The sequence below is a fragment of the Patella vulgata genome, chromosome 6 (genome assembly GCF_932274485.2).
Source record: "Patella vulgata chromosome 6, xgPatVulg1.2, whole genome shotgun sequence".
NCBI lineage: Eukaryota > Metazoa > Mollusca > Gastropoda > Patellidae > Patella > Patella vulgata.
This window is the reverse complement of record NC_065884.2, coordinates 17730611-17758454: the sequence shown is the minus strand read 5'-3', so window position 1 is coordinate 17758454 and position 27844 is coordinate 17730611. Positions and strand designations below refer to the sequence as shown.

General features: G+C 34.1%; 1 protein-coding gene across 2 annotated transcripts; it reads left to right on the top strand.

Moving 5' to 3' along the window:
* Nucleotides 1-8: 8 nt before the first annotated feature.
* On the top strand, nucleotides 9-26637 carry LOC126824229 (serine/threonine-protein kinase 36). 2 transcript variants are annotated; one of them, XM_050553418.2, is made up of 34 exons: nucleotides 9-102; nucleotides 2598-2738; nucleotides 3119-3259; nucleotides 3527-3604; nucleotides 3950-4129; nucleotides 4886-4953; nucleotides 5464-5690; nucleotides 6454-6617; nucleotides 7173-7301; nucleotides 7673-7690; nucleotides 9101-9274; nucleotides 10501-10721; nucleotides 10940-11042; nucleotides 11689-11786; nucleotides 12595-12700; nucleotides 13420-13570; nucleotides 14216-14346; nucleotides 14714-14821; nucleotides 15169-15267; nucleotides 16029-16123; nucleotides 16450-16513; nucleotides 16911-17021; nucleotides 17613-17687; nucleotides 17968-18198; nucleotides 18860-18963; nucleotides 19505-19618; nucleotides 20497-20656; nucleotides 21180-21321; nucleotides 22108-22231; nucleotides 22923-22983; nucleotides 23503-23632; nucleotides 24206-24278; nucleotides 24761-24857; nucleotides 25629-26637. In XM_050553418.2, exons 2-34 carry the CDS (start codon nucleotides 2655-2657, stop codon nucleotides 25821-25823), a joined length of 4056 nt encoding a protein of 1351 aa, XP_050409375.1. In that variant the 5' UTR covers nucleotides 9-102; nucleotides 2598-2654; the 3' UTR covers nucleotides 25824-26637. The 2 variants fall into 2 exon arrangements, with proteins under 2 accessions (XP_050409375.1, XP_055958005.1); XM_056102030.1 differs by lacking the exons at nucleotides 9-102; nucleotides 2598-2738; nucleotides 3119-3259; ... (18 more) ...; nucleotides 16911-17021; nucleotides 17613-17687 and adding an exon at nucleotides 17710-17721.
* The last annotated feature ends 1207 nt before the right edge of the window (nucleotides 26638-27844 follow it).

The window sequence follows — 27844 nt, the reverse complement described above, 5'->3', positions numbered from 1 at the left end:
ATTCCAGCTCATGCGCAGTTCATTCAACAATGGCGGCTCCTTCGAAGCTGGTGTCAATGTAAACAATGCAAAGATATAAGCTGTTGAAATCCGGTTTATCAGGTTAATTACTTTGCAATGGTTGAAATGTGTTTAAGACATCCGTGTCCCTGTAATTAATATGCCTTATGCCTGACCATTTCAGAAATTGCGGACAGACAGTGACTTTGAAAACTGGCTATGGAGTATTCTGTATTCAGCAAATAAAAGAAATCTGTCCAGTGACTGGCAATGTTGTTAGGACGTGGGTACAGCGATAGTCAGAAGAACTTAGAAATCAAGTAGAAATCGATAAGTGACACTGGGATGCAAGCAAGCATATAATTAACTAATGCATGATTTTAACCATGGACAAGGTCCATGTTTTAACCCAAAAGGACCCAAAAGTCACTTCAATAAATAAGATCGTTTGCTCTTTTTAGTCTTTAGGCTAGCAAGCAGGGTTGTAAAAATCCACTAGCCCAACGCCCGGGGCTACCAAAAATAACTTACGGGCTAGTGATCTATTTAGCCGTACTAGTCCTGGGCTAGTGCCCTTTTATTGGTTTGTGACTCAAACTAGTGACGATATAGATAAATAAACTGTAAAATATCCCACATTTATTCCTCATATTCCAAGGAAAACTCAATCATAAGAATAGATTTTCTGTAGTATTTACTGTACCCCTTCTATTCCCTTTTATTCATTCATAATTGACATTTCATTTCTCCATCTTGCACGCCTTGACAGGTCATGTATAAGGTCATGGGGATCACGTGGCTAAGTGGGTAAGGCGCTGGCTCGCTAGCCCGGAGGTCGGGTGTTCGATCCCTGCATTGGCCGAGAAAGTTCATCCAGATTTTCCGGCGTGGTTCCCCCTTGTCAGTGATGCAGGACGGAGGGCCTGACAAGTACAGCTGCCTAGTCCTTCGGATGAAACGAAAAACCGAGGTCCTGTGTATACATTGGAATGCACGTAAAAGATCCCTTGGCAGTTGGAATTCGATATAAGAGTAGGCGATAGTGCTGCTGCCCGGGCAAAATTTCCCTCATAGCACACTGTATGGCGTATGCCCGTCTTCATTAGCCCAGCATAGGAGCAGAACAGTAGGACGTTAAACCCCATTTCATTTCATTTTTTTTCTTTTTTGCAATGTCTATTTTCTGTCTTGTCCGCAGGTTTATCTTGCACTTACTATTATCAATATTGCCTATGATTCACTGATAATCTGTAACTGTGACGATAGATCATTTCGTATAAGGTCATGTATAAACCAGTTGAAATCAGGTTGATTTAAAAACAAAAGACTCACTTATACTTTATATTAGATTAGTTCTGACATAAATATTTGAAAGCTTACCTTTGTATTTTTAAATACAAGATAATTTTGATTATTTAACATGTCGGGTATTTCCAAAGAATTAACTACACGTATTCATTACACACACGCCATGATGAATGGTTCCAGTGACCTGTGTGTCATCAACTTTGACCCTATCGGCACACAGCATGGCACTCGAGTGATAATATAAACAATTTTACTATCCTGTCTATTTTAATATTATATCGGCACATTAAACTGATTTGTTTCATTTTGAGACTCTTTATTATAGAGTGACCAGGTAAATAAATATGGTAAAACAATTAATTTGTCAATCAGTCGAGGCTATCTCATGCTTTACAGTAAGTGCTAATAATAACGTAACGTATACAAATCTTCGAGCGGGAAGGATGTTAATTTACCGTGATATATTATAAATGACATGTGCTATATGAAGTATTTACATATGGTCTTTAGTGAAAGAAAACATTGTTGTGGCTACCATTCCTGGTTTTGAAGGTCAGATATGATATGAAAACGAATATCGGTTTGTAGGTTTTTTTAACCGTTTCACCTGTGCAACCGAAGTGTGAATGGTTAACCGAGTAGCCGTATACATCCTTAATTATTTGGCAATCAAGTCTACGATCTTTATTAAAAACGATAGGTTGGCAGGCAACAAGACATATGCCCAAATATTGAAGATTAAATCTTGTACCTTGTCAAACTATGGACTAGTGGATATTAATGCCGGGCTAGTGCCTGACAGTAGACTACTAGCCTCTGGGCTAGTGGATTCAAAAAATTTTTTACGCCCCTGCTAGCAAGTAGCTAAAATATTCCATGCAGCATAAATGACAAGCCTAAAAATAAGCAACAGATAATTCTTATAAGGACTAATTCTGGCCCTTCATCATCGATCTTTGTATACATGTAAACAACCCAAATCCCAGAATTTATTATAGATATTACCATAATTCATAGAAAAGCAAATTTGTATAAGCTTAATTAATGTATCCTAGTTCAGCTTTGAACTATTATGTATCTTATGCAAAAAAAAGTTAATTTCGTTCAGATAGTTACAGTATGTTACCAAACATTCTAATACTAAAAATGATTGAAATCATATCACAGAGCTTCATGAACTGGTTCTCCACATATCTAGAGTAATTATATGTACATGTAGGTCAAATATTTCTCAGACAAAGTACTGTATCGCTATGATTATTTGTAAGTGAAAAATTTTTCTGTTCCAGAAATCTGTACGGTACCTTTGTGTTAATTAAAATTAACAGGCTTAATATTAAATCAAGATGGACAACTATCATGTATTAGAGATTATAGGAGAGGGCTCATTTGGTAAGGTCTACAGTGGAAGAAAAAAATACACTGGACAGGTCAGATTTCAATTAGTTATTATTATTATTAAAATGTTTTATATATTTATATATAGTGCCATTTCCACAAAGAGTGCTCAAAGATGCTTTACAATAAACAAATGGTAAAAACATGAATGCATGAAGTAAAAAGATCACAAATGTTTAAAATGAAAAGATCACAAATGTTCAAAATGAAAACATCACAAATTTATGTTCAGAATGAAAATATCACAAATTTATGTTCAAAATAAAATTGTCACAAATATAAATTGACAGTGACAAAGGCAGCTAAAAAGAAAATAGGGTACAGTTATAGAATAATACATATAATAAGTTATGGATTGTAATTTTTTCAAATGGTGTTTGTTGAGTGCTGATTACGAATGTTTCCTTTTTAGATAGTTGCTCTGAAATTCATCCCTAAAGTCGGAAAATCAGAAAAAGAATTACGAAGTTTGAGAAGAGAGATTGAGATTATGCGAGGATTACATCATGAGAATATTATAGAGATGTTGGATAGTTTTGAGACTAATAAAGAGGTTTGATTATTCCTTTATTCCTTTCGCTAAATTATAGATCAGCTGTGTTTGTCCGTCATATGCAAAATACATTTTTTTCCAATATTATTTCCATCCAAAAATGAACAATAAATATATCATAGATTATTTTAGTAATTGATAGTTATAGTGAATTACATTAGGTGGATTTGGATTGTTATTATACACGTACATGTATAACGTTTTATTTGATATTGTTCTAGGAGATCTTCAACTTTCTTCCATATTATGTATTAATTGTTATTGAAGGTTGTCGTGGTAACAGATTATGCTGAGGGTGAATTATTTCAAATTCTAGAAGATGATGGAAATCTTCCCGAAGAACAGGTTAGAATACTTTAATGGTTAAAGGTTTAATTTTAGGAGAAATATAGTGGGAATTAGTTTGATATTATAACATATAAATATAAATAAAATGTAATGGAGTTTAACGTCCTACTTTTTAGCACCGACTGGGCTAATCAAGACCGGTATACACCATGCAGTGTGCTATGAGGGAAATTTTGTCCATACAGTGGCTTTAAGACTTACTTTTATTTCGAATTCCAAATGTCAAGGGTTCTTTTACGTGCATTCCATCGTGTACACAGGACCTCAGGTTTTTTTTTATCCTATTCGAATGACTAGACAGCTAGTCACTACATGTAAATAACATTTCTTATATTCTTTTAGGTTAAAACTATTGCCTGTCAACTTGTGTCAGCTTTATTTTATCTACATTCACATCGTATACTGCATCGTGACATGAAACCACAGAATATTTTATTAGGAAAAGGAGGTGTAGTTAAATTATGTGACTTTGGTTTTGCCCGGGCCATGAGTTTTAATACTCTAGTTCTCACCTCAATAAAGGTAAGCTACAAGTTATCTTTAGATGGGGGGTTGGATGGCTGAATGGTTAGCGTGCGCGCGCTGTATCAAAGTCTGTCATTGAGTCAACTGGCATGGTTTTGAATCCCCAGTTGTATGTGGCAAGGAGTAGGGTCGCCTGTCCAGCCTCGTAGGTTTTCTCCGGGACCTCCGGTTTCCTCCCACTGCTAAAGACCCCTACGCGCAAGCAAATTATTGAAATAAAATCAAACCATATGTTAGTCCCGAAATGACCTAGTTTGTGTCGAGTGGACGAGTGGACGTTAAACCCTACTTCTCTCTCTCTCTCTATCTTTAGATATTGACTTGATCTGTTCTTGTTACACTCAGAATCAACATCCCTAGCATCAAAGAATCCATCAGTAAAATAGATGATCTCTGCTGATGTTTCATTCATTGTTTGAGGGGTTGGATGGTTAGCACGTGCGCGCTGTATCATAAGGTCTGTCGTTGAGTCAACTGGCGAGGTTTCGTTTCCCCGATTGTACGTGACAAGGAGTAGGGTTGCCTGTCCAACCTCGTGGGTTTTCTCCGGGTCCTCCGGTTTCCTCCCACTGCTAAAGAACCGCAGCAAGCGAATTATGCTAATAAAATTGAACCATGTTTATATCCCGAAATAATGACCTCGACCTCTCTCTCTCTCTCTCTCTCAATTGTCTGATTACCATATTAAGCCGTGACATTAGTAAAGTTATAGAAAGCTATTAAAATGTAAACTCATTAATTTTTAAATTACAGGGAACACCATTGTATATGTCTCCCGAACTTGTAGAAGAAAAACCTTATGATCATACTGCTGATTTATGGTAAGAAAAGATACAATTCACTGGACACAAGCATTACTTCCTATAGGCTATATCCAAACAATATCTGTTGCTGGAAACAGCATATCTTACGAACTATGGAGGGAAAACTGTATTCACTGGACATAACCATTACTTCCTATTGGCTATATCCAAGCAGTATCTGTTGCTGGAAACAGCATATCTTACGAACTATGGACGGAAAACTGTATTCACTATCATGAATTTTAAGAACTGAGAAATGGGATTTAATGTCTTCCGACTAGGCAGTGTCCTATGAAGGAAATTTGCCCTGATAGAGGCACTATGGCCTACGTTTATTTCAAATTCCAACTGTCAGTGGGTTTTTTTATGTGCAAGCCAATCTGTCATGGGACCTTTGGACAGACACTTCAAATCAAATAAACGATGCATTTTCCTAGATCAACATAAAATATCCCATGTGCATGTATAAATTGTGTAAAACAATATTATTATGTTTATTCTAGATATTTTGTGAAACTGTATTTTCAGGGCATTAGGCTGTATAATGTATGAGTTATTTACCGGTACTCCACCCTTCTATACTAACAGTATATTCCAACTAGTTAATATGATTATCAAAGATCCGGTCAAATGGCCAAAAAATATGTCTCCTGCATTTAAAAGTTTTCTTCAAGGGTTACTGAATAAAAACCCTAAACAAAGATTAGCCTGGCCACAGTTACTGCATCATCCTTTTGTTGCAGAAGGTGTTAAAGGTATTTAAACCAACATTTTTCATGTAATCTATACATTATATATATTTGTGACTGTCGTTTGTCGATCTGTCCTTTTGGTCTGTGTTGGCGATCACACTAGGCCTGCCACGAGGCTGAAATTTGGGGTATAAGGGCAACTGTATATAATTGTGACTGTCGTTTCTTGTTATGTCCGTTTGGTCAGTGTTGGCTATCACACTAGAACTGTCACAAGGTTGAAACTTGGGGTATAAGGACAACTCGATCTAAGGTGAGACACAGGCTTGGTGGCTGTGCACACCCACTTCTGGTTTCAGAATGATACTACTTTTGGTTCAGAGCTCCAGTACTTAATCTTCAGTGATTAATTGTTTACAGTTTATTGTGTACTTATAGATTTACTGTTTTACTTATTTAGGTCATCGCAAAGAAAGGAAAGCATGACCTAGGGTGGTTTTTTTTCTCCAAAAATATTTGTCATATTAAAGGGAGGGAACTCTATTAAATGATTCCAATTAATTTCGAGGTGTCCAATAAGCTATGTTATCAAGTTCAAAACTCTTATAATGTTCCTTAAATGGCATTTAGAAGTAGAGGTATAATATTCACGATAACGCAACTGTTTGGATTTCCCACTTCTTAGTTTATTACAGGCAACGTTTCAATACTCTTACAGGTATCTTTATGAAGCAATGATAACTTAGATCTGAGAATTCTTTGTGAACTGAGGGCCAGAATATTTTATCTGTATGGTATTCTTTATTGTATTTGTGTTTTTAAACAGTTTGTGATGAAGATGCAACATTGCCTAGTCCATTTACTCAACCTCTAACAGCCTCTATGATATTGGAAAAAGAGAAACAGTCACAATTGAAAACACATGCTCCTGGTGCATCTAAAATATTAGCCAAGGCTCGGAAAAAAGCTTTAGAAGAAGAGAACAAAAAGGTAATTATTATGGCAATATTATAAACATATTTTACTGTATTAGATATTGTGCATGATCTGATTTGAAATACCTGCAAGAATCAGGTGATACTTTAAAAATTCAGAAATTATTAATGTAAGTACTTTACATTCAAAGCTAGACATAGATAAACTCCATGAGCCAATATTCCCTCCACCCCTTTCTGATGGATTATAAGATGGAATTAATTCTGTTCTTTGTTTACCTTATCCAGGACACATTCCGAGTCGCCAGGAATTTTATGGAAATTGGATGTTACCAAAAAAGGAGGTTCTGTGTTTACATTAACATGCACATAAAAGAACCCTTGACATATGGAATTCGAAATTAAGAGTAGTTCATGGTGTCACTGTCCTGGGCAAAATTTCCCTCGTACCCTACTGTATGGTGAATTTCCCTCGTACCCCACTGTATGGTGTATGCCCATCTTCATTATGCCCATCTTCTTTTCGGAGCAGAAAAGTAGGATGTTAAACCCCATTTCATTTATAAAACAAATTATACACACCTCTCTTGATGTACATGTTTTATTTTAGAATCAAAATAAAGAAATTACTGCCTGCCCTGAGGCATGGACTAATGATAAACAAAATGGTGTAGAACCGATGCCAGTACATCCTGATAGACCTCATTCTGAACAATGGGCTAATACTGGCAGTAGTAAGGTAATTCTAATAAATATGAATTACATTGGGACTTCACTAAAACTCTTGGACCGTATTCACAAATACTTGCATCACTTAATAGTAAAATATATTAAGGCAGTTCACAATGACAAGCAAGTTCGGATTTAAAGTTACAATCAATTTTTGCGAAGAAAGTTACCGTTCTAGATCTGTTATACCTCTTAGACTATGATCTCGTTTCTCAGATGAAATTGGATTGTTCAATGTACAATAATGAAAAAGATTTATAATTTATTTTAAAACCTATTAATTTTTTCCATGGAGCCCATATACATATACTAGTATGCTTATTTTAATATCCTTAATCTATCCTGTTTCTATTATAATTTTATCTAATATTTCGTCAACAGGATCCTCCAGAACCGCAGGTATAAATATAATAGATTAGTAATAATTAGACTTCTTTAGACTTCATTGAAACTAGCCTCCTTTCATTTTGCTTTCCTCCATCTTTTTATTGTATGACTGTGTCTCTATATTCTAGAAATATTAAATGTTATTATTACTATATACAAAGTATAGACATGACTTAAATCTAGACTCGGGGGGTTGGATGGCTGAATGGTTAGCGTGCGCGCACTGTATCATAAAGTCTGTCATTGAGTCGACTGGCGTGGTTTCGAATCCCCGGTTGTACGTGACAAGGAGTAGGGTCGCCTGTCCAACCTCGTGGGTTTTCTCCGGGTCCTCCGGTTTCCTCCCACTGCTAAAGACCCCTATGCGCAAGCGAATTATTGAAATAAAATTAAACCATATGTTAGTCCCGAAATGACCTAGTTTGTGTCGAGTGGACGTTAAACCCCATTTCTCTCTCTCTCTCTCTCTCTATATTCTAGAAATATTAAATGTTATTATTACTATATACAAAGTATAGACATGACTTAAATCTAGACTCCATTTGATTTTCTCTTTTATCCAAACTTTTAGTTTTACTTTTGTAGAATAATGCATGGTATGGTATCTTTGAATTATCTTTGACTTTGTATTTATTTATTTATGTCATTACATGTACTATTATTTATCTTGCATTTAAAGGACTGTAAGCATAAATCACTTTAAGCTGATACTACTGACCTATGAACCTAGGCCTTTTAGTAATGAAAATATTTGTCATTAAATCATACAAATGATCATTACTCTAAATTAATGTTTTAGTATGTATAGATAATGGTTAGAAAGTAGTCATTCATTAGCAGGTGTGTAAATACCAGCTGTAAAAGATGCCACTTCTAGTATGAAAGCATGACTAATTATAACACCCATCTCTATTGAATACACAGACCTGGACATAAGTGGTGTATTATCAATCATTCAATAGTCACAGTTTTAACTCCTGGGTGACATAACCCCTTCTTAATGATTATTCACAAATTTAACTAACTAATAAACATTGTGTATATTAAATGGCTACTTTGGTCTTTTTGTGGCAAATATTTTCATTTATAAAATTCAAAAATACCACCTTTACAGTGATGCTGTATGATAATAATATACCTGTAGTCCATTGTATCAAGTATAATTCTTACCTTGTAATAAATGATAAACCATCCACATTTGAGCCCTGAAGGGGAATTCCCATTGGCATCGATCATTGGAATTTCAATTCAAGTCGGATAGTATCGCACTCAATCAACTTTTATTTCACCAAAAGACAAATTTTGATGTTATTTTAATTTATTCATTTTAAAATGTTAGATTTCCAACAGAAGTTGAATGTAGCAAATTTGAGAAGTATTTATTGCATGCTGTCCACTTTAAATTGTATATATTATTTGTAGGCTGTAGAACCCACACCTCGACCTGATAGAATCAGTAAAGATTATCATAAAGAATATCCTAGTATTGAAATAGAAGGTAGACGAACAATTAAAAAAACGCCAGCACCCAACTCCACACCTCCTAAAAACAACATGGAAAATGTTAAACTTGATGGGGAATGTGCCGAGGGCGAGGTAAATTTCAATTTAAAGTTTTAAAAAATTTTGATATTATGTGATGAGGAGCTTCGTTTTAAAACATGGAATGGCATGCTATTTGGGAGTAGAATTGGTGATTCTTTTTGTTGAAAGTGCCAAAGATAAAATGCAATTAAAATGATTAAATATCATTTATTTTAAAACAATATTTAATTTCTTCTTTTACAAATAAATATTATTCAACTTATGTGAGATAGCTGTAAGGAGTATAAACAGATATGTTTTAATAGTTTCATCGAGCTCTTTATGTATGCAGTCTTCATTAGCCCAGTCATGCAAAAGTCTTTTCTGTTCATTCATTGGTTGCTGTTACTAGTTGGTCCTGTGTCTTGTTATCATTCATTAATTGCTGTTATATTGCCATAAACTTAGTGTTAAATTGTACGATAAACGTGATGACTTTGACTTTCCGATTGTTAACTTTCCATTTATTAGTAGTAACATTCCAATATCACTAGCTTATGGAGTGTTTGTGTCTCAACTAATTCGTTATGCGAGAGCTTGTTCATTTTATTCTGATTTTTTAAGTAGATCGAGGCATTTGTCATCTAAGCTTCAACTACAGGGATACTTGCGAACTAAACTTATTGAAACCTTTAAAAAGTTTTATGGGCGTCATATTGACTTGATTGGTAAATATAACATGTCTCTCTCGGCTATTATTCTAGATATATTTAATTGACGTGTATACAATCTCCCTGATAATGTCTGTCTTCTACATCGTTAACACTGTTCGTCACGTGCATTTTGCATACCGATAGTCCATTGGCCAATCACACTATTTTACCGAGATTACGCCTAATAGTTTGGATGCAGCTATGGCGCGTGTGGCGCCAGGCAGGGTAAGCTTACTCTACCGGACACCTGTTACCACTGTTTGTCATGTATTTTGTACACCGTGAACAGTCCATATGCTGATTACACTATTGTGCCTTATTACACTATTTTGCCTATAGGACTTCGAATTTTGTCTTATGGTTTGGATTGTTCGTACTTGGTTTTATTTTATTGATGTAAGAGGTTGATAGTGATAATTATTGTTATATTAATGTAGTAGGTTGATAGTGATAATTGTTGTTGATAGTGATAATTGTTGTTGATAGTGATAATTGTTGTTATATTAATATTATTGTAGGAGGTTGATAGTGATAATTGTATTTATATTATTGTTGATAGTGATAATTGTTGTTATATTATTGTAGGAGGTTGATAGCGATGATGAATGGCAAGAGTTAATAGATACAACTGATCAAGATGGTGACCCAGACACAGCGTTATTATTATTACAAGATGAAAGTTTTATTAATAAATTATTAACCCGCTATAATACGAGTAAAGCCCAAGTATTAGATGGTATGTTAGAGGGAGCTGCTAGATTACGTTCGTTACTCCGTATAATAACAAATCTTGTTACTATTAAATGGTAAGTTGCATTTTATTATGCATGAAATTCTCCATTGGATATTTTATAGCATGGTTTGGTAGCGGAGGGGTATGAACATAGGCAGGTATCTGGCTCCGAACAACATTATAATAATGTTATATGTTAGTGGGGGGAGGTCTGTCATTAAGTCAAGTCGCGTGGTTTTGATTCCCTGCTTGTAATATATAATAAATAAAAGTTTATTGTTTATTTTTCAGTGAAGTTTCAAAAGTAACAAGTTTTACTAAAGCTATGGGTTTACCTGCTGAACTGATTAAAACATTAATAGATTTATTAGATAGTAGATCAAAAGTTAAACAGGTATTTCATATTTACCATTAGACAATGTTTTCTCAATTGTTATTATTTTGATTGGATAATCCAGATAAAAATGATTAGTTTAAGCCTTTGGGTGACAGAATGGTTTAACCTGTGTGCTTAAAATCATAAGGTCTGTTACTGAGTCAAGAGGCCTGGTTTTGATCCCACACTTGTACGTGACATGAAGTAGTGTAGCCTGTCCTACCTTGTAGGTTTTTCTTCTGGTTCTCCAGTTTCCTCCTGCTATGTTTGTGTTCCATTCCGATCTGAATCCAAATTGTCATTCGAAACCAGATGTGACAACTACATGTAAGAGAAATTTGGATAAATTGAACAATGTTAGCTTTGATGAACATTTAAAGGAGTTAACTGATTCTGGAGCAGTACAGACAACTATTGTCAAATCGGAACCCAAACTCAACATTGCAAAAATCAAAATAAATTTTATTGTTGGATCTAGCCGTAATAAATTGTTTCATTGTATATTGTTCTTTTTGCATGAAATATTGAAATATGCATCACGGTAATATCGCGATATTGACCTCTAATGACGTCACAAGAGGTTGATATCCAAACTAACGATTATTGAGATCAAAGAGATAATTGTCCTGTGGATTGTATGTAAATGTATCCATGTATTTTGTAGCAACCATGGTGTCAACAAATTATGATAGATTTAGTTATAGCTTTAAATGGATATTTTGCCGGTGAAATAGGATGGTGTGATCAAATAGACAAAGATGTGTAAGTTCATTACCACTTTTTCTTAACTTTGATCTTGATGACCGTGACATTATAATGCCCAAAGAGTGGCCTGTTCTCTGGTCGTGACCTTCATACATTTACATCCATGTATGACTAGCACTCCCAGGTGTAATATCGTAACTAAATACGAGTGATTGTTCTCTGTCTGTGACCATTATTGGTTGTTTTAAATCCAGGAACCCAGTAGTTAATAAAATGTTCTGGAAATCGGAAATCAAAGGGTTAAACAAGTGGCTTCATTGATATTTGTCAGAGCTATTAGATATTTACGTCATTGTTATATTATTAAGGACCAAATTAAAGTAATGATGCATCATTTCCATTTTTCGTTAAAATATTAAATTTCTCACTGCTTAATCCACGCTAATATGTAATCAAATAGATTACTTAACACTTAATTAAGAAAACAAATTAAAAAAATAGCACCCCACCCCACCCCGACTTGAATTCAATTGAATTGAAAATAAGCCTATCAATTCTGTTCACCCACAACAAAATGGCAGTCTGTTTATTATATGGCAAGCAGCATAGATCCATGAAATTTCAATTCAACATATCTTTGTAAATACTGAACAGAATTTAACCATTTTTGGACCTATTCCTATTAGAAAATCATCTTTCACAATATTGTAATTTGCAAGTGATTCCTATTGCACTAAAATGATGTAATGAGACTTTGATCATCATAGATTATTGTAGTTTGCACGTCGGCAGTGAGATTTAAATTATAATAGATTATTGTATTATTTTGAGTATATAAAAGGTAGAGTAATTTACAATACTATAGGTTGAATGAATATTATACTGCTATGAAACAATTTATGAATCTGGTATCTAACTTATTATATCAACAAGTAGATGAAGATTTACGTCTAAGAGAACAAACTTATCTGGTAAGTCCTGGAGATACATTCTTTGATTACAAACCTTTTTAATCCTCTGGATAGATTGTTAAAATATAGGGAGCTGCAGTGGCTCAGTAGGAAGTTACATCGCATTTCATTTCATTTCATTCAACTGTAGAATAGGAAAGGATATTAACCAACTACCAAATATAACTTGACTGATGGTACTTAATTATATCTTTAATATCTTTCTGATGCTATGGTATTAATTTCCAAATCGTAGTAAGGAAATTATTTACATAGATATTGTGATAGATTTTGTGCATCAATGGAAGTTAAGGGAGGCATATTAAGATGGAATCCAGCCGACCCTTCTAAACTATCCTAAATATCTATATACCGTTGCCTGTCTTACCTCAGGGGTTTTCTTCCTGTCCTTCGGTTTCCTCACACTGCTAAAGACCCCTACACACAAGCGATTTGTTAAAATAAAATTGAACCAATTGTTAGTCCGGATTTTAAACCCTCTCTCTCTCTCTCTCTCTCTCTCTCTCTCTCTCTCTTTATACCTTTTATACCACATGTGCCTTTTTTCTATTTAGAAAATTATTCTGATTCAATAATTTTTGTTTTCCATAAAGTTTTTGTATGCAAGGGCATGGGAGGTTATTTCATTGTTGGGAAACCACTTTTTGTTTACGGATGGCCCAATCTCTTTAGCTTGTTTATTTCTGTAATTCAATAATCAGTATGTTTTATTCCTTCAGTGTGTATTATATATAACAGAAGTTATGGAGAGAGATAAATTAAACCTAGCTGATGATTATTTTAGTAATCTGGGAGTAAAACAAACAGTTACATTAGATACTCTATTATCATGTACACTACCTGATTCTTCTATTGTTAAAAGACTAGCAGGTATATTACAATATATACTATTCACATACTTACTCTTTGTCTCAATACATTCATACACTACATCATGTCATTGACTTTACACTTTAGTTGGGTAAGGAACTGTGTCTAGTCAGTTGGAAGGGACAAAAAACTTGAGGTCTTGTGTTCATCGGTGTGCATGTAAAAGATCTCTTGACAGTTGGAATTCGAAATAAGAGTAGACTGTAGTGTCACTGTCTGGGCAAAATTGTTCTCATAGGTTATACCACACTGTATGGTGTATGCCCATCTTTAATAGCCCAGTCGCAGCAGAAAAGTAGGCTGTTAAACCCCATCCCATTTCTTTTTTGAATATTAGTCGATCTGTACGTTAAAGCAGCTGACTAGCATTTGAATGTTTTCGAATCCTTACAATATTGTGAAAGCTGAATCTCCACAAGCAATATCATCAGTCAAAAAGGGGTCAAATATCTTAACATTTGTCATCTTCTGCTGATATAAACATGCAAATAAAAAAACACCACCTATATCTGGTGGGTTAAATCAGCTGATGGGTCTCATTTTAATATCCGATTGAGTCCCAGTCGGGAGATTATATATCTTTGTATTTTTGAATCATCTCCTTGGTATTTAATCATAAAAATATTTATGACTTGTTTTTAACAGAACTTGTGGAGGGTAATATGGAGATGGCTGAAGATAGATTTGGTCGGTTAATGGAAATGGCTGTTAGTTGTATTTGTTCTTTGGTTGCTTTACCTTTGAAAGGTAAATTAGGTTTGGAAGGCAAGAGAAAGGTAAATCATTATAATTATCTGTTATTTTTTATTTACCGTTATAGATAGGCCTAAGAGATATCTCTATATTTTATAATCTATATTTACAGACGGCTCTATCTTTACAGATAGTAATATATTTCACCATTACAGATAACTCTAGGTTTTATATTTACAGATAGCTCTATATTTTATAATTTATATTTACAGATAGTAATATATTTCAACATTACAGATAACTCTAGGTTTTATATTTACAGATAGCTCTATATTTTATAATTTATATTTACAGATAGATTTATATTTTATAATTTATATTTACAGATAGCTTTATATTTTATATTTACAGATAGCTCTATATTTTATAATGTATATTTTATATTTACAGATAGCTTTATATTTGGGAGATAAATTAGCATCTGGGGAAATTAAAGACACAGCTAATAACTTTCTAATGTTATTACGCCATCCACCAAATTGTAATAATGTCTTAAAAGTAAGTCTACTATTATGCACAAGCTTTTGAATTAAGCTGTATGTATATTTTGGTTATGAATACTTTTTTTTTAAAAAAAATTTGAAGATGTGTTACTTTCATATTAATGATATGCACACCACTATTGTGAGACTGCTTCATAAATGTTGGGCTTACCCATATTAATCACTGATTTTCAAATTATGTATTTTTTCTTTTGCATGATAGCTCTCTATAATTTCTTTAATGCCCATACATTTTTGCCTTGTGATGTATTGATTTTGTATTGGTACCAACATTCCATGTCTATTGGAGAAGTTAAATTTTGACATTATTTAAAAATCTTGGATGAATTTCAATTATTTCAGATTATTTATTCATGTTGTCAAGTATCTGGTAAACTGTGCACCTACATATCTTCTACACCTCAACATATGGAATCGTTAATTGGTATTCTTATGGGACAGGTAAGTCTGTTGAAAACTAGCAAGATTGAACTTAACATGAAAACTAGCAATGTTGAATGTAACCTAAATGCTTCAAATGATGACATTGGATCATAAGTTGTAGTAAGGATTGATGTGAACGGCTGGGTGGTCAATTGATCTAACATGCACTTTAGATCATAAGATCTCTCATTTAGTCAAATGTCGTGATTCCTCGCTTATACATGACAAGGAGTTGGGTTGTCTCTCCAACCTCACGGGTTGTCTCCTGGTCCTCCCATTTCCTGCCACTGCTAAAAAAAACATGAAATAAAATTGAACCGTATGTTAGTCCCAAAATGACCTAGTTTGTGTCGAGTGGACTTTTAATCCCATAACTCTCTCTCTGGGCTTACGATCCATTTCAAATAATGGAAATTTTCATAGTGGTAGCCCCATCAACCGAAACAGGCCCCCCATTCATCCATTTAGCATTCAGATTTAGAAAACATAGTACTGTGGACCAGGAACCATGCATGACGTCATAGCCCACCATCTTTTGAAATTGTGAGGTCATATCAAAAGGCTGTCAATCAATGCACAGTTATCAAAGGAATAAGCATGCCAAGTTGCTTGTCGATCATACATGAATCTGCTGGATCATACATGAATCGGCTGGTACTTAATTGCCTTAGCCTTATACTTTTATTTGAAGCGCATCAATGCCAAGATGAAGAACAATGAGAAGAACCAGACTGTATTTGAGATTTAACTGTGTTAAATATGGTCTTTATTTATTATAGGTGGAGGTAGCTGATATGGAAGTTAATACAGTAATAGAAACAGTCTTACATATACTGAGTACTATCATAATACAGATACAATCATTACCACCAGTGTAAGAAACTAATAATTTAAACCTTTGTTTTTGAGTATAGATAGTAATCATTTTTTTTGCCCTCAAAATGGGACTCATTTTTGCCAGTATTATACTTTTACCTGTGATATTACTTCATCTTAGAAGAAGATGTTAAGTAATTTCTTCCTCTCTTCAGTACATGTATTTGTAATGCAAGAGTTGCAGGCCCCTCAACCCGATGTAGCCTCTTTGAAATAGTAGAAGTGTCTTTGAATTCTGGTTGTGTGAAATTATCAACTTTTATATGTTAGATTTATACATGAATAGTGATCATCTTATTGAATTATAATGATTTCATTTTGTAGTTTATCAGAGGCTGCTGGTATGATGGTTACTTTCTTCCTTGATTCAACAATTGCTAGTCATACTGTAAGCACTCTAATTCGTTTTTACACTACAATATATATTCAGATCTATAACGTATATTCAGATCTATAACATATAATATATTCAGATCTATAACATGTATTTAGATCTATAACATGTATTCAGATCTATAACATATATTCAGATCTATAACATGTATTCAGATTTATAACATATATTCAGATCTATAATGTATATCCTGAGCAACTGCTGTTCAGATGATTAACGTCAACTGAATGGTGCATGAAACTTTATTGAGTTTATAGTGGAAGTTGTCTTGATGTGATAGGAACAGCATTGTTTTCATTGGCCATTAATTGTACACAACTAAGAACATGACACAATGATGAAACTTGTTAAGTAAGATTGAATGTGGTAAAATATAGATATTTTCATCCAGGCTGCTGGTGCTCTGTTATTTAGTCAGATGGTATTTTGTGGTGTATCTGTAGAAGTTCAACCAGAAGATATGTTACAAGCTTGTTTATCTGTATTTACAGATATTGCTGAGGTATTACAACTTAATCTATCAACATCTTAAATTACTATGTTATTTAAATTCTTATTGCATGATTTTAGTGCAGATGAGCAAAGCTGTCCCAGTATGATAACAGACAGCTTTATGGATAACATTCATTAGGTTTATTAACTGCAATGTTTCAATGAGGACACTCTCAACGTTATCAAGCTTGTCCTCATTCATTGAAACGTTGCAGTTAATAAACCTAGTGACTGTTATCCATAAAGCTGTCTGTTATTATATATCGCTTTTACTAAATGCCTTTTAAAGATACTGTCCCAGTATGGATGATAGAAAAGTCATCCATCTAATGTGAGAGCTGTGTTGGATGATGCTTAATGTTTCCTCAGATTCTTCTGTTTCCACCCATTACTAAAGATTCCTGTCTGCCCATATTTGAATTAATTAATATACAATTACTAAAATTACCTAATATACGTTGTATAGACTATTTCCTCCTTTACATTACTTATAATGTTGAATATTGCATCCCAGATTCAAATTTCGACAAATGATATTTATATGAATTAAACTGGTGAATTTTAATTGATGTTTATCACACACATATTTTATTTGTTTTAGATTTGTGTTCGCTGTCCGTTTGATTATGGTGTTTTAGATGGTTTACTACTTTTATTATGTGAACTACTCTCACAGGTAATATGAGTTATTATGTGAACTACTCTCACAGGTGATATCAGTTATTATGTGATCTAGTCGCACAGGTAATATCAGTTATTATGTGATCTAGCCTCACAGGTAATATCAGTCATTAAGAGAAATTCAAGAAAGAACATATCTAGTCATTCTAATTCCTCCAAACCTATACAAGAGTGAATTAATGTTTGAACCATTTATCGAGATTCTAGTATTCCCGATATTCTTGGATTTGTAATTTCTTGATGTGCTCACAGATTTAATTTGTCTTGTTTTATAGGCTGATGTGCCAGTGGCACAGTTATATATAGAAAGTGGTATATGGGGTACATTATGGCATAGAATAGCACAAGCTTTACGAGTCAATAACCCAGAAACTAACATGCCAGTACATGATATAGAGACAGATGGGCAGATAACTCACCAGGGCTTTAATCCTCCTGACTGGAATTTTGTTTCTCCTCAAGGAGTAATGGCTGTACTACAAATGGCAGTTACTGTTTTTACTAAGGTGACTTTAATATATTTCATTAAATCAGTGCATGTTCAGGAATTTGACGGGTGGACGTCTGCCTATAGTTTTATAAAATCAAATGCTCTCAGGCAATATTTCTGCTCATTTAGGTGCATACAATATGCTCACCCCCTGTTAATGTTAATTGTTTTTTGTTGAATGGTAGTAGCTAAAAATTTGTCATTGGTTGTTTGAAAACTGTGGAAACGTTATGTTTTTATTCCTACCTCTAATTCCAATACAGGACTGTGAAATCATTGAATCCAGAACTTTTTAATACAGTGCATCAATAGCGTGGAATACACTTCCAGTATATTGCGTTATTTATTTGGTCACTTTCATTATTAATACAAAATCAGAACATTTTCTGACGCCTAAAGCAATTTGTAGCAGATTGAATAGTTGCACAAGAGAAATATCGCTGGTGTTGTTGTTGCATAGTTGGTTGTGACCACAACACATCCAGTCACAAGACTCCCAACATGCCTCCACCCAAGGCCAAATATGTTTTTGTGAATATTTTGGGTTTGTTATCAGTTTTAATTTTATATTTTCTTTACACATCTAATTGTACGGTCTTCCTGTATGGTTTGTTCTGTCTGTTATTTTACTGCAGTTTTCCTTCTTTGTAGATGTAAAGATATATTTTATTTTGTAGGAAACATACCAGTGTATACCCAATCTAGCAGCATCTGATAGTGTTGTCATGTTAACACTAGTTCATTTAATACATAAAGATTTCCTGGCAGTGATGTCAAAATGGTAAATATTTCACTCTTATTAATCATCAATCGTGTAAAAACAATTCAGAATTAATTTGAGAATGGGGACATGGGATTTAGATCATAAGGTCTGTCATTGAGTCAAATGACATGTTTTCAATTCCTCTCCCTTTCTCCAAGTGAAAAACCACCAGCAAGATCAAAACTCGCCTGCCGGTCTGCACTGACAAAGTAAGAAACCAACATTTAATTTATCATTTTCTATCCGCAGTGCCATTAAACCCACCCACCCAGTTCCGTGCCTTATTTTTTGGGACGTTACTGTCAAATGTTTTGAGATGGTCCCTGATCATCATATCATTGAAATACTAATGGCATATTGTATATTTTATGCGACAGGGAGTGTAGTCGGCTGCCTAATTTTGTGGATTTAATCTTATTTCTCAGAATTCTGAAATTCTAAAAAATATTGACATAATTATCATTTGTTAATCGTGAAATGTCTTTAATTCCTTCTTGATTAAGACAGCACAATAATCGATCAAATATGTGAGAAAAACATGTTACCTGATTTATTGCAGTTTGAATGAGGATGGTGTAGAAGTGACAGTTGAAATGATTTTAGAAGTCACACAACTCTGTTGTTTTCCATTTGCTGTTGATACAAATGAAGAATTACTAGCAGAAATACAACAGTAAGTTATATATATCTGTATCACAATGTGATAGGAGAGGGGGGGTGGGGGCTGTGGTAGTCTTCTGAATGTCACCGTTTTGTACCGCAGTCATATTTTTCACTTTTTGGAGTTAAGCATATGTGGCTGAAAAGGAAAATTAATAGTATTTATTTTGTTCTCAGGGGCTAAGTGATGGATACAATGACACATTTTGTGTCATGAGATTAAAAAATTTTAACCACCTTGTGTTTTTGCACTCCCCTCTCAAAAAGAAAAACATCATGTGGTTTTCAATGCTATTGACAGATTCTGATCTTTATTACTTTCATAATTATATTGTTCAACCAGTGTCAATCATATACCGTCAATAAATAATATGGCATAAATCAAATCTTAGCATATTCCACACAGCCTAAAATTTCTTGTAAAGAATTAAGATAATGCTATAAATATTGTCTTTTTGTACCCTCACAGAATCATATTGATCTTGTAGAATCAGCAGTCACCACGCTCCCATAGGATCTTGTTCCTCATGTAGAATCCGCGGTCACTACCCTGTTACAGGATCCTGCTCCTCATGTAGAATCAGCGATCACCACGCTTCCACAGGATCTTGTACCTCCTGTAGAATCAGTAGTCACTACCCTGTCACAGGATCTTGTACCTCCTGTAGAATCAGTAGTCACTACCCTGTCACAGGATCTTGTACCTCTGTAGAATCAGCGGTCGCCATGCCCCCACAGGACCGTGTTCTTCCTGTCACAGAATTCTGTTCCTCCTGTAGAATCAGTGAACACTACCCTGACACAGGATCCTGTTCCTCTTGTAGAATCAGCAGTCGCCACGCCCCTTGATTTATCTGAGAGAAAACTTGTATATGTTTTTATATATTTCAGTTGTTTATATACATCTAATATATTACCTAGATTATTACATGCTAGTGGTCAATATTTACATCATGATTTATTAGAGACACCATTAGGTTTGATAGCTAGACTTGTTCTAGGAAATGTTATATTTGTTGAACAGTTTGCTACAGCAGTTCAAGACTTTAAAGTAAGTGTACATTCAATTTTTGGTTTCTTTACATTTAAAGGGGTTCGGTGACCGAATGTTTAACGCATGTTGCGATTCCCAGCTTGTACATGACAAGGAGTAGTGTCGCCTGTCCAACCTCGTGAGTTTTCTCTGGGTCCTCAGGTTTCCTCCCACTGCTAAAGACCCCTGTAGGCAAGCGATTGATTGAAATAAAATTGAACCATATGTTAGTCCTGAAATGACTATAAAGTTATAAATGAACAAAATGTAATGTAGATAAAAGACCGCAACTTGTAATATCTGTGTCAGGAGAGGTAAGGCTACTGGAATCTTTACTAGCTCACTCATTCCAGATTGAAATCCTGACATTAAACTCCAATCCTAACCTATCTTCATTTGGTGCTTTAAATATTGAAAGCAGCTTTTGTGCAGGATGTTTATTTATTAAAGTGTAATCTGTGTATTTATAAGTGTATACCATTCCCATGTCAAGCTATTGAGACCAGTAATACACTATCTGTGATATGTTTATTTATTACAGTGTATACCATTCCTATGTAAAGCTATTGAGACCAGTAATACACTGTCTGTGATATGTGATACTATTTCTATCTGTAGTCATCTAGTTAGAACATCACCCGCTCATCTACCTCTAGTAATGTCCGTATTTCAAGGACAAAAAGGTAACTATATAGTCTTATAAATATTTAATATTTCACTTACATCTGTAATTGGATGCAGTAGGCATAAAACTTTCTTTGTGGTATACCATAGTGTATTAAGATACCTTTGTGGTATACCATAGTGTATTAAGATACCTTTGTGGTATACCATAGTGTATTAAGATACCTTTGTGGTATACCATATTGTATTAGGATACCTTTGTGATATATACCATAGTGTATTAAGATACCTTTGTGACATACCATAGTGTATTAAGATACCTTTGTGGCATACCATATTGTATTAGGATACCTTTGTGGTATATACCATAGTGTATTAGGATACCTTTGCGGTATATACCATAGTGTATTAAGATACCTTTGTGGTATACCATAGTGTATTAGGATATCTTTGTGGTGTACCATAGTGTATTAGGATACTTTTGTGGTATATACCATATTGTATTAGGATACCTTTGTGGTATACCATAGTGTATTAAGATACCTTTGTGGTATACCATATTGTATTAGGATACCTTTGTGGTATGCCATAGTGTATTAGGATACTTTTGTAGTATACCATAGTGTATTAAGATGCCTTTGCAGTGAATCCTACCCAAGGTCATCTTTCTTCATTCCAGCTTTGCGAAGCTTGCTGGAAACAACAGAGTTGTTCAAGACAGAGTCTATTTGTTTAACCCCATTTCTCTCTTATTATAATGTTATTATGTCTACTGAAAGATTATAAACTTAAAGTTGTTTCAGATCTAATTGTTATCAATAATTTGACTGTATTATCAATTTCAGGGGATTACGAACCACTAGTTATACTACTTACCCATAATTCTTCAGCTGTTAAATCTCGAACATGTAGTTTATTGGGTAATGTGATGAAACACGATGCTAAGATGTATTCTGTATTAAAACAAAGGTAAGATTGGTTATTACAGAGAATAGACATACAACAAACAAGCTCTGCATCTCTTGTATATCGAGTCTCCTTACTGATCGATAAGCCTTCATTTATGTTTTATATGGGGGCCACGGTGGGTATGATGCTAGCTGCCTAGCTTAGAGGTCGGGTGTTCGATCACTTCATTTGCCGAGAAAGTGATGCAGGACAGAGGGCCTGACAAGGAAAGCTGTCTAGTCGTTTGGATGGGATGAAAAACCAAGGTCCTGTGTACACATTGCCATGCACGTAAAAGATCACTTGGCTGTTGGAATTCGATATAAGAGTAAGCTGTAGCCCCGCTGTCCGAGTAAAACAACAGTTTGTGTTAAGACTAATGTTATATGGTTCAAACGTTGGTCTTAATTAATCAATGCAGTACAGTACAGCATGTTTCCCTCATAGCACACTATGGCGTATGCCCGTCTTCATTAGCCCAGTTTGGAGCAGAACAGTAGGACGTTAAACCCCTTTTCATTTCATTTTATGTTTTATATGAGTTATTGTTTCATATAGATTTTACAATAAATACTAGAATATATTTATAATACTACAATACAAGCTATGTCTTATGTTTAACTTTTACAATGAATACTAGAATATGTATATATTTATAAATACTACAATATATTTATAAATACTACAATATTGGTTATATCTTATATTTTAGAGAGAAAATATTCCATAGTTTAATAACTTGCTTAAAAGATTCAGATTCTAATGTTAGAAAGGTAAAGCTTATATCTTCTTTTTTTTCTTTATTTTGTTTTTATGATTCTTGTTTACAGTCATATTTATTTTAGAAACTTCATGGTCTTAAGCTTTCTGTATTCCACATTATTTTGTGGTTGTATATTGACGTAAACCGTGTCCATCTTTCACATTTCTTGTTAGAATAATAGAGGCTAGTACAATCAATATATATTTTTGTGATTTTCAACAATTTTTGATGATGAAGTACAGATTTATATCCCTTGGTTAGAAAATTAACACTTTACCATCCATTCTGTTTTCAGAATTTTGAGAGGCATTTAGCTGATGCTAGTTGTAATTGATGTGTATGTTATTTCAGGGTGCAAGTTATGCTGTTGGGAATTCTAGTTATGATCAATGTATATTTGTTATTTCAGGGTGCAAGTTATGCTGTTGGGAATGCTAGTTATGATCAATGTATATTTGTTATTTTAGGGTGCTAGTTATGGTGTAGAGGATGTTCTAGTAATATGATCAATGTATATTTGTTATTTCAGGGTGCTAGTTATGCTGTTGGGAATGCTAGTTATCATAGTGGTGAATTATACACCAGATTAAAACCTGCTATACCTTTATTAGTTACTTTACTTCGAGATCCTGTCACAAAAACTAAAACTAATGCCTCAAGTAAGTTTATAATTATAATAAGTAGAAAGTCTTGGATGATTAACTTCTTTGAAATCTACATTTATTCATTTTCGACATAATATATTGAATTCGCATCTTGAGAACGATGTTGTTAATGTAATCATAACTAGAAATGCCATTGTCAAGTTGTATTTTTAGATTTTCTTAAACTTAACTGCAACTTAAGGACTTAAAAAGTTAATCTGAATATTGCAGTGAGAATAGCCATTGAGAATGTGAGCATGCAAGTCAAAATCTAAGGTAGTGAGAATGTGAGGCAGTGAGAATGCAAATCCAGTAATGATGAAAACTGATAAACAAATTGTCTGAATATTCAACCAGGTGGCCTATAATAATCATGTTGGAAATTAGCATTTGTAATGTATTTGTAGCAGATCTTTTTAAACATGTAAACAAGTGATGATTATAAATCCATTTTGTTTGAGTTATAAACTAGGAATTATTTCATAAGATTATATGCTCAACCTACTTTTTCCAGCCTATGTAGTATTTTAATACAGTGTTTTGCAGTCCAAAACATATTTGTGAGGGTTTTTTCTATTCTTATTTTAGGTGCTTGTGGTAATCTAGGCATGCATTCTCCCGCTTTATCTGTAGAAATCAAGAAAGCTAAAATGATTCCACAGTAAGTATCCTTAAATCTATCCATAATATTGAAAATATGATTCTTAAAACCAAATGACCAGTTTTTAAACAAGGTATTTTTTCTTTTGCATTTTGGAGCCTTGGTGGCCCAGCAAATAAGGTGCTGGTTTTCTAGCCTGTTCACTAGCCAAGAGGTCCTCGGTTCGATTTCGGCATTTCCTCTTGTCAGAAATATGAGTCAGAGGACCTGGCAAGGAATAGTGTCAGGTTGTACGAATGGGATGAAAAATTAAGTTGCTCTATACGCATTAGCGTTCATGTTAAAACCCTTGACAGTTGAAATTTTAAAATAAAGAGTATGCCGTAAGCATAGCTGTCCAGGCAAAATTTCTCTCATAGCACACTTCCCGGTTTGTGCAGAAAAGTAGGATGTTAAACTCCTATTTCATTCAATGTAGTCTGTAATGATATTAGTATATTGTTATTTATTATTTTACAAGTTATTCTTCTGTTATATTTTAGTTTATTGGATGTGGCTTGTAATGATATCAGTCCAGTTGTACAGATATCATCTTTATTAGCTTTACGATCTCTCTGTCAACAATCAGAACTTAAAAAGGTATAGACTATCAGTCATGTTATTCATTTTATAATCAAATTCTATGGCTCCTAATCTTTCTGTAAGTTTGACTTCTCTGTGGTGCTTGTCAGTAATAATTGCTATGAAAATAAATAAAAAATATGATTAAAGGAATATACAAATATGTGACCGGTGACGGCCAAATGAGTCGTCACTTTGGGTAAAAAATAATATTTGAGTTATGCATATGTTCAGAAAGTACATGTTATAAGCTTTTCAATGATATATAAATATAAAGCCGGAAGCGAATATTCCATCGGTAACCATCGTCAATTTGGCAGACAAAAATGGCTAATTTTTACGAAAATTCTTTTGTTTTTAGCATTAATTTTAATGACACTACTTATAAAACACCCAATTTATACACTAAATTAATTAAATATTTAAATTTGTCTGGATTACTCCAATAATAGACAAGTTAAAGCATCGGATTTCGCAAGGACAAATTTTTGTTTAAAGCTAAGCTCAAGTAGCTATTTTACATCGTTGCTTTAAATGAGCATGTCCGACTTCCGACTCATTTGGCTGTCACCGGTCACATATGGTTAACCACAAAACAACTTTGAAGTAATCAAAAGATTAAAATAAACACAACAGTTCTATGGATAACAATTACTGTATTTCTATTAAAGCTACGTTTCAACAATGATTCTCTTGTCGTTATAATCAAAAGATATATATAATAATGACATTTATTGGGCTTATTTTAAATGTGAAATAGCATATTCTTTTCATTTCTTAACTTTCCAGGAAATGGTGTCTTTAAATTCTGTAGCCAAATTATCAAACTTGACAGCAGCCAATACACCTCGTCCTGGTACAGCTAGTTCCCGACCTCTATCAGCGATGTCACGACCAACTAGTGCTATGTCTATTAATAGTGTTCATATCAGTGGCAATGTCTCCAGTCATTGTAATAAACTGATTAAATTTCTACAGACATGACACATCCAGACTGTTGAACACTCTATTGTAGATGCATAAGATACATACAGTATACATGGTACTGACAGATACACACAGTATTGATACACATGGTATTGATATGATACACAGTATACATGGTACTGACAGATACACATAATACATGATACTGACAGATACACACAGAATACATGGTACAGGCAGATACATGCAATATGTATGGTAAGGCAGATACACACAATAGCTGGTACTGACAGATACACAATACATGGTACTGACATACACACACAATACAAGGCACTGATAGTTATACACGATACATAGTACTGACAGATACATACAGAACACACTGTACTGACTTAAACACACAAACATGGCACTGACATAAACACACAATACATGGCACTGACATAAACATACATTACATGATACTGACATACTTACACAATATATAGTTAAAGGCAGATACATACAATACATGGTACTGAGTACTGACATATACACAATACATGGTACTGACATTATACACAATACATGGTACTGACATATACACAATACACGGTACTGACATATACACAATACACGGCAGATATTAAATATTTACATTCCTGTTATTAATAAATAAAACATGTAAGTTAAGTCTACAACTACATCATCATTATTTTCTTTCCTTCCACAGAACAATTCACAAGAGCCTTATCTTCATAAAGATTTTCACATTTTAGATATAGTTAGAAATATTTCAAAACGTACATACCGTGCTGGATTTTAGATTGTGAATATTCAGAAATTTAATTGACAGAAGGGCTTTCAAGAGACACATGATCTGGGGGAGGGGGGGGGGGGGAATTATGGCCGAATGGTTTACACGTGCACACGTGCGCTGTATCATAGGTCTGTTATTGAGTCAGATGGCCGCGCTTTCTATTCCCGGGTTGTAGATGACAAGGAGTAGGGTCGCCTGTCAAACCTCGTGAATTTTCTCCGGATCCTATGGGTCTGGAAATGACCTAATTTGTGTCGAGTGGACGTTAAACCATCTCTCTCTCTCTCTCTCTCTCTCTTTTTCTCTCTCTCTCCTGATCCAGTAACATTGTAATTTCATATGCTCTTAGTGTTATTAATTTTGACTTTGTGTATAATATATAAACACCACTTGCTTTAATCTTGTCGGATATATACATGTTGTATATCAAGTTTGACCACTTATTCAGAGCCGTCTTAACCAGGGTTCTTGAAACTAACCGGCCAGAATTGGGTCAAATGAGGTCTCGGTTGGAAATGGGGTAATTAAAAGCTGCCATTCCATTTAATAGACCAACAAAAATAATTATTGGTAATGTGTATTCTGAATAAGCTAATATGTGATTACCACAAAAATAACCACAGATACATGTAGGTACACCTTTCAGAAATTCTTTATATTTAATTTATGTACTGGCTTCATGTACACGCCAGTAATATTCCTGAATAAGTTGCTGTCTTCGTTTATACGATAGATAACCTGTCCTTAGTGAGCCCCCCCACTGCCCAGCATGCCCATGTGTTAAGACGGCTCTGTACTTTTTTTTACTGATTGCTGTTATATATATTAAGTTGACAAAACAAATTTACTTGAAGTATTTTTTGTGCTGATGTTTTATTTATTGTGAAATCACATATCAAGTATTGTAAATTACATTCCGTCCATTATTCTTTATTTATTTTCTTTAGTCAGATATTTTTGTTACATTTATTTGTTTTTTTAATGATTATACACACACGTTTCAATAAAGTATTGAAATGATATTGAAAATTGAAATATGTCATTGCTTTGTCTCTTTGTAGTGTATATCAAATCAAATCAAATTGAATCATTTGATCCTGCTTGGGAAGCCATGTTGACGCAGTGAGAAGGACGCTGGCTCATTAATCGGGGGTGCCGGGTTTGATCCCGGTGTGGGCCAAGAATGTTCCTCGGTTTTTTCATCATGGTTTCCACCTTTCCAATGGTGCAAGATGGAGTCCCTGACAAGGAACAGTGTCTACTCTTTCGGATGGGA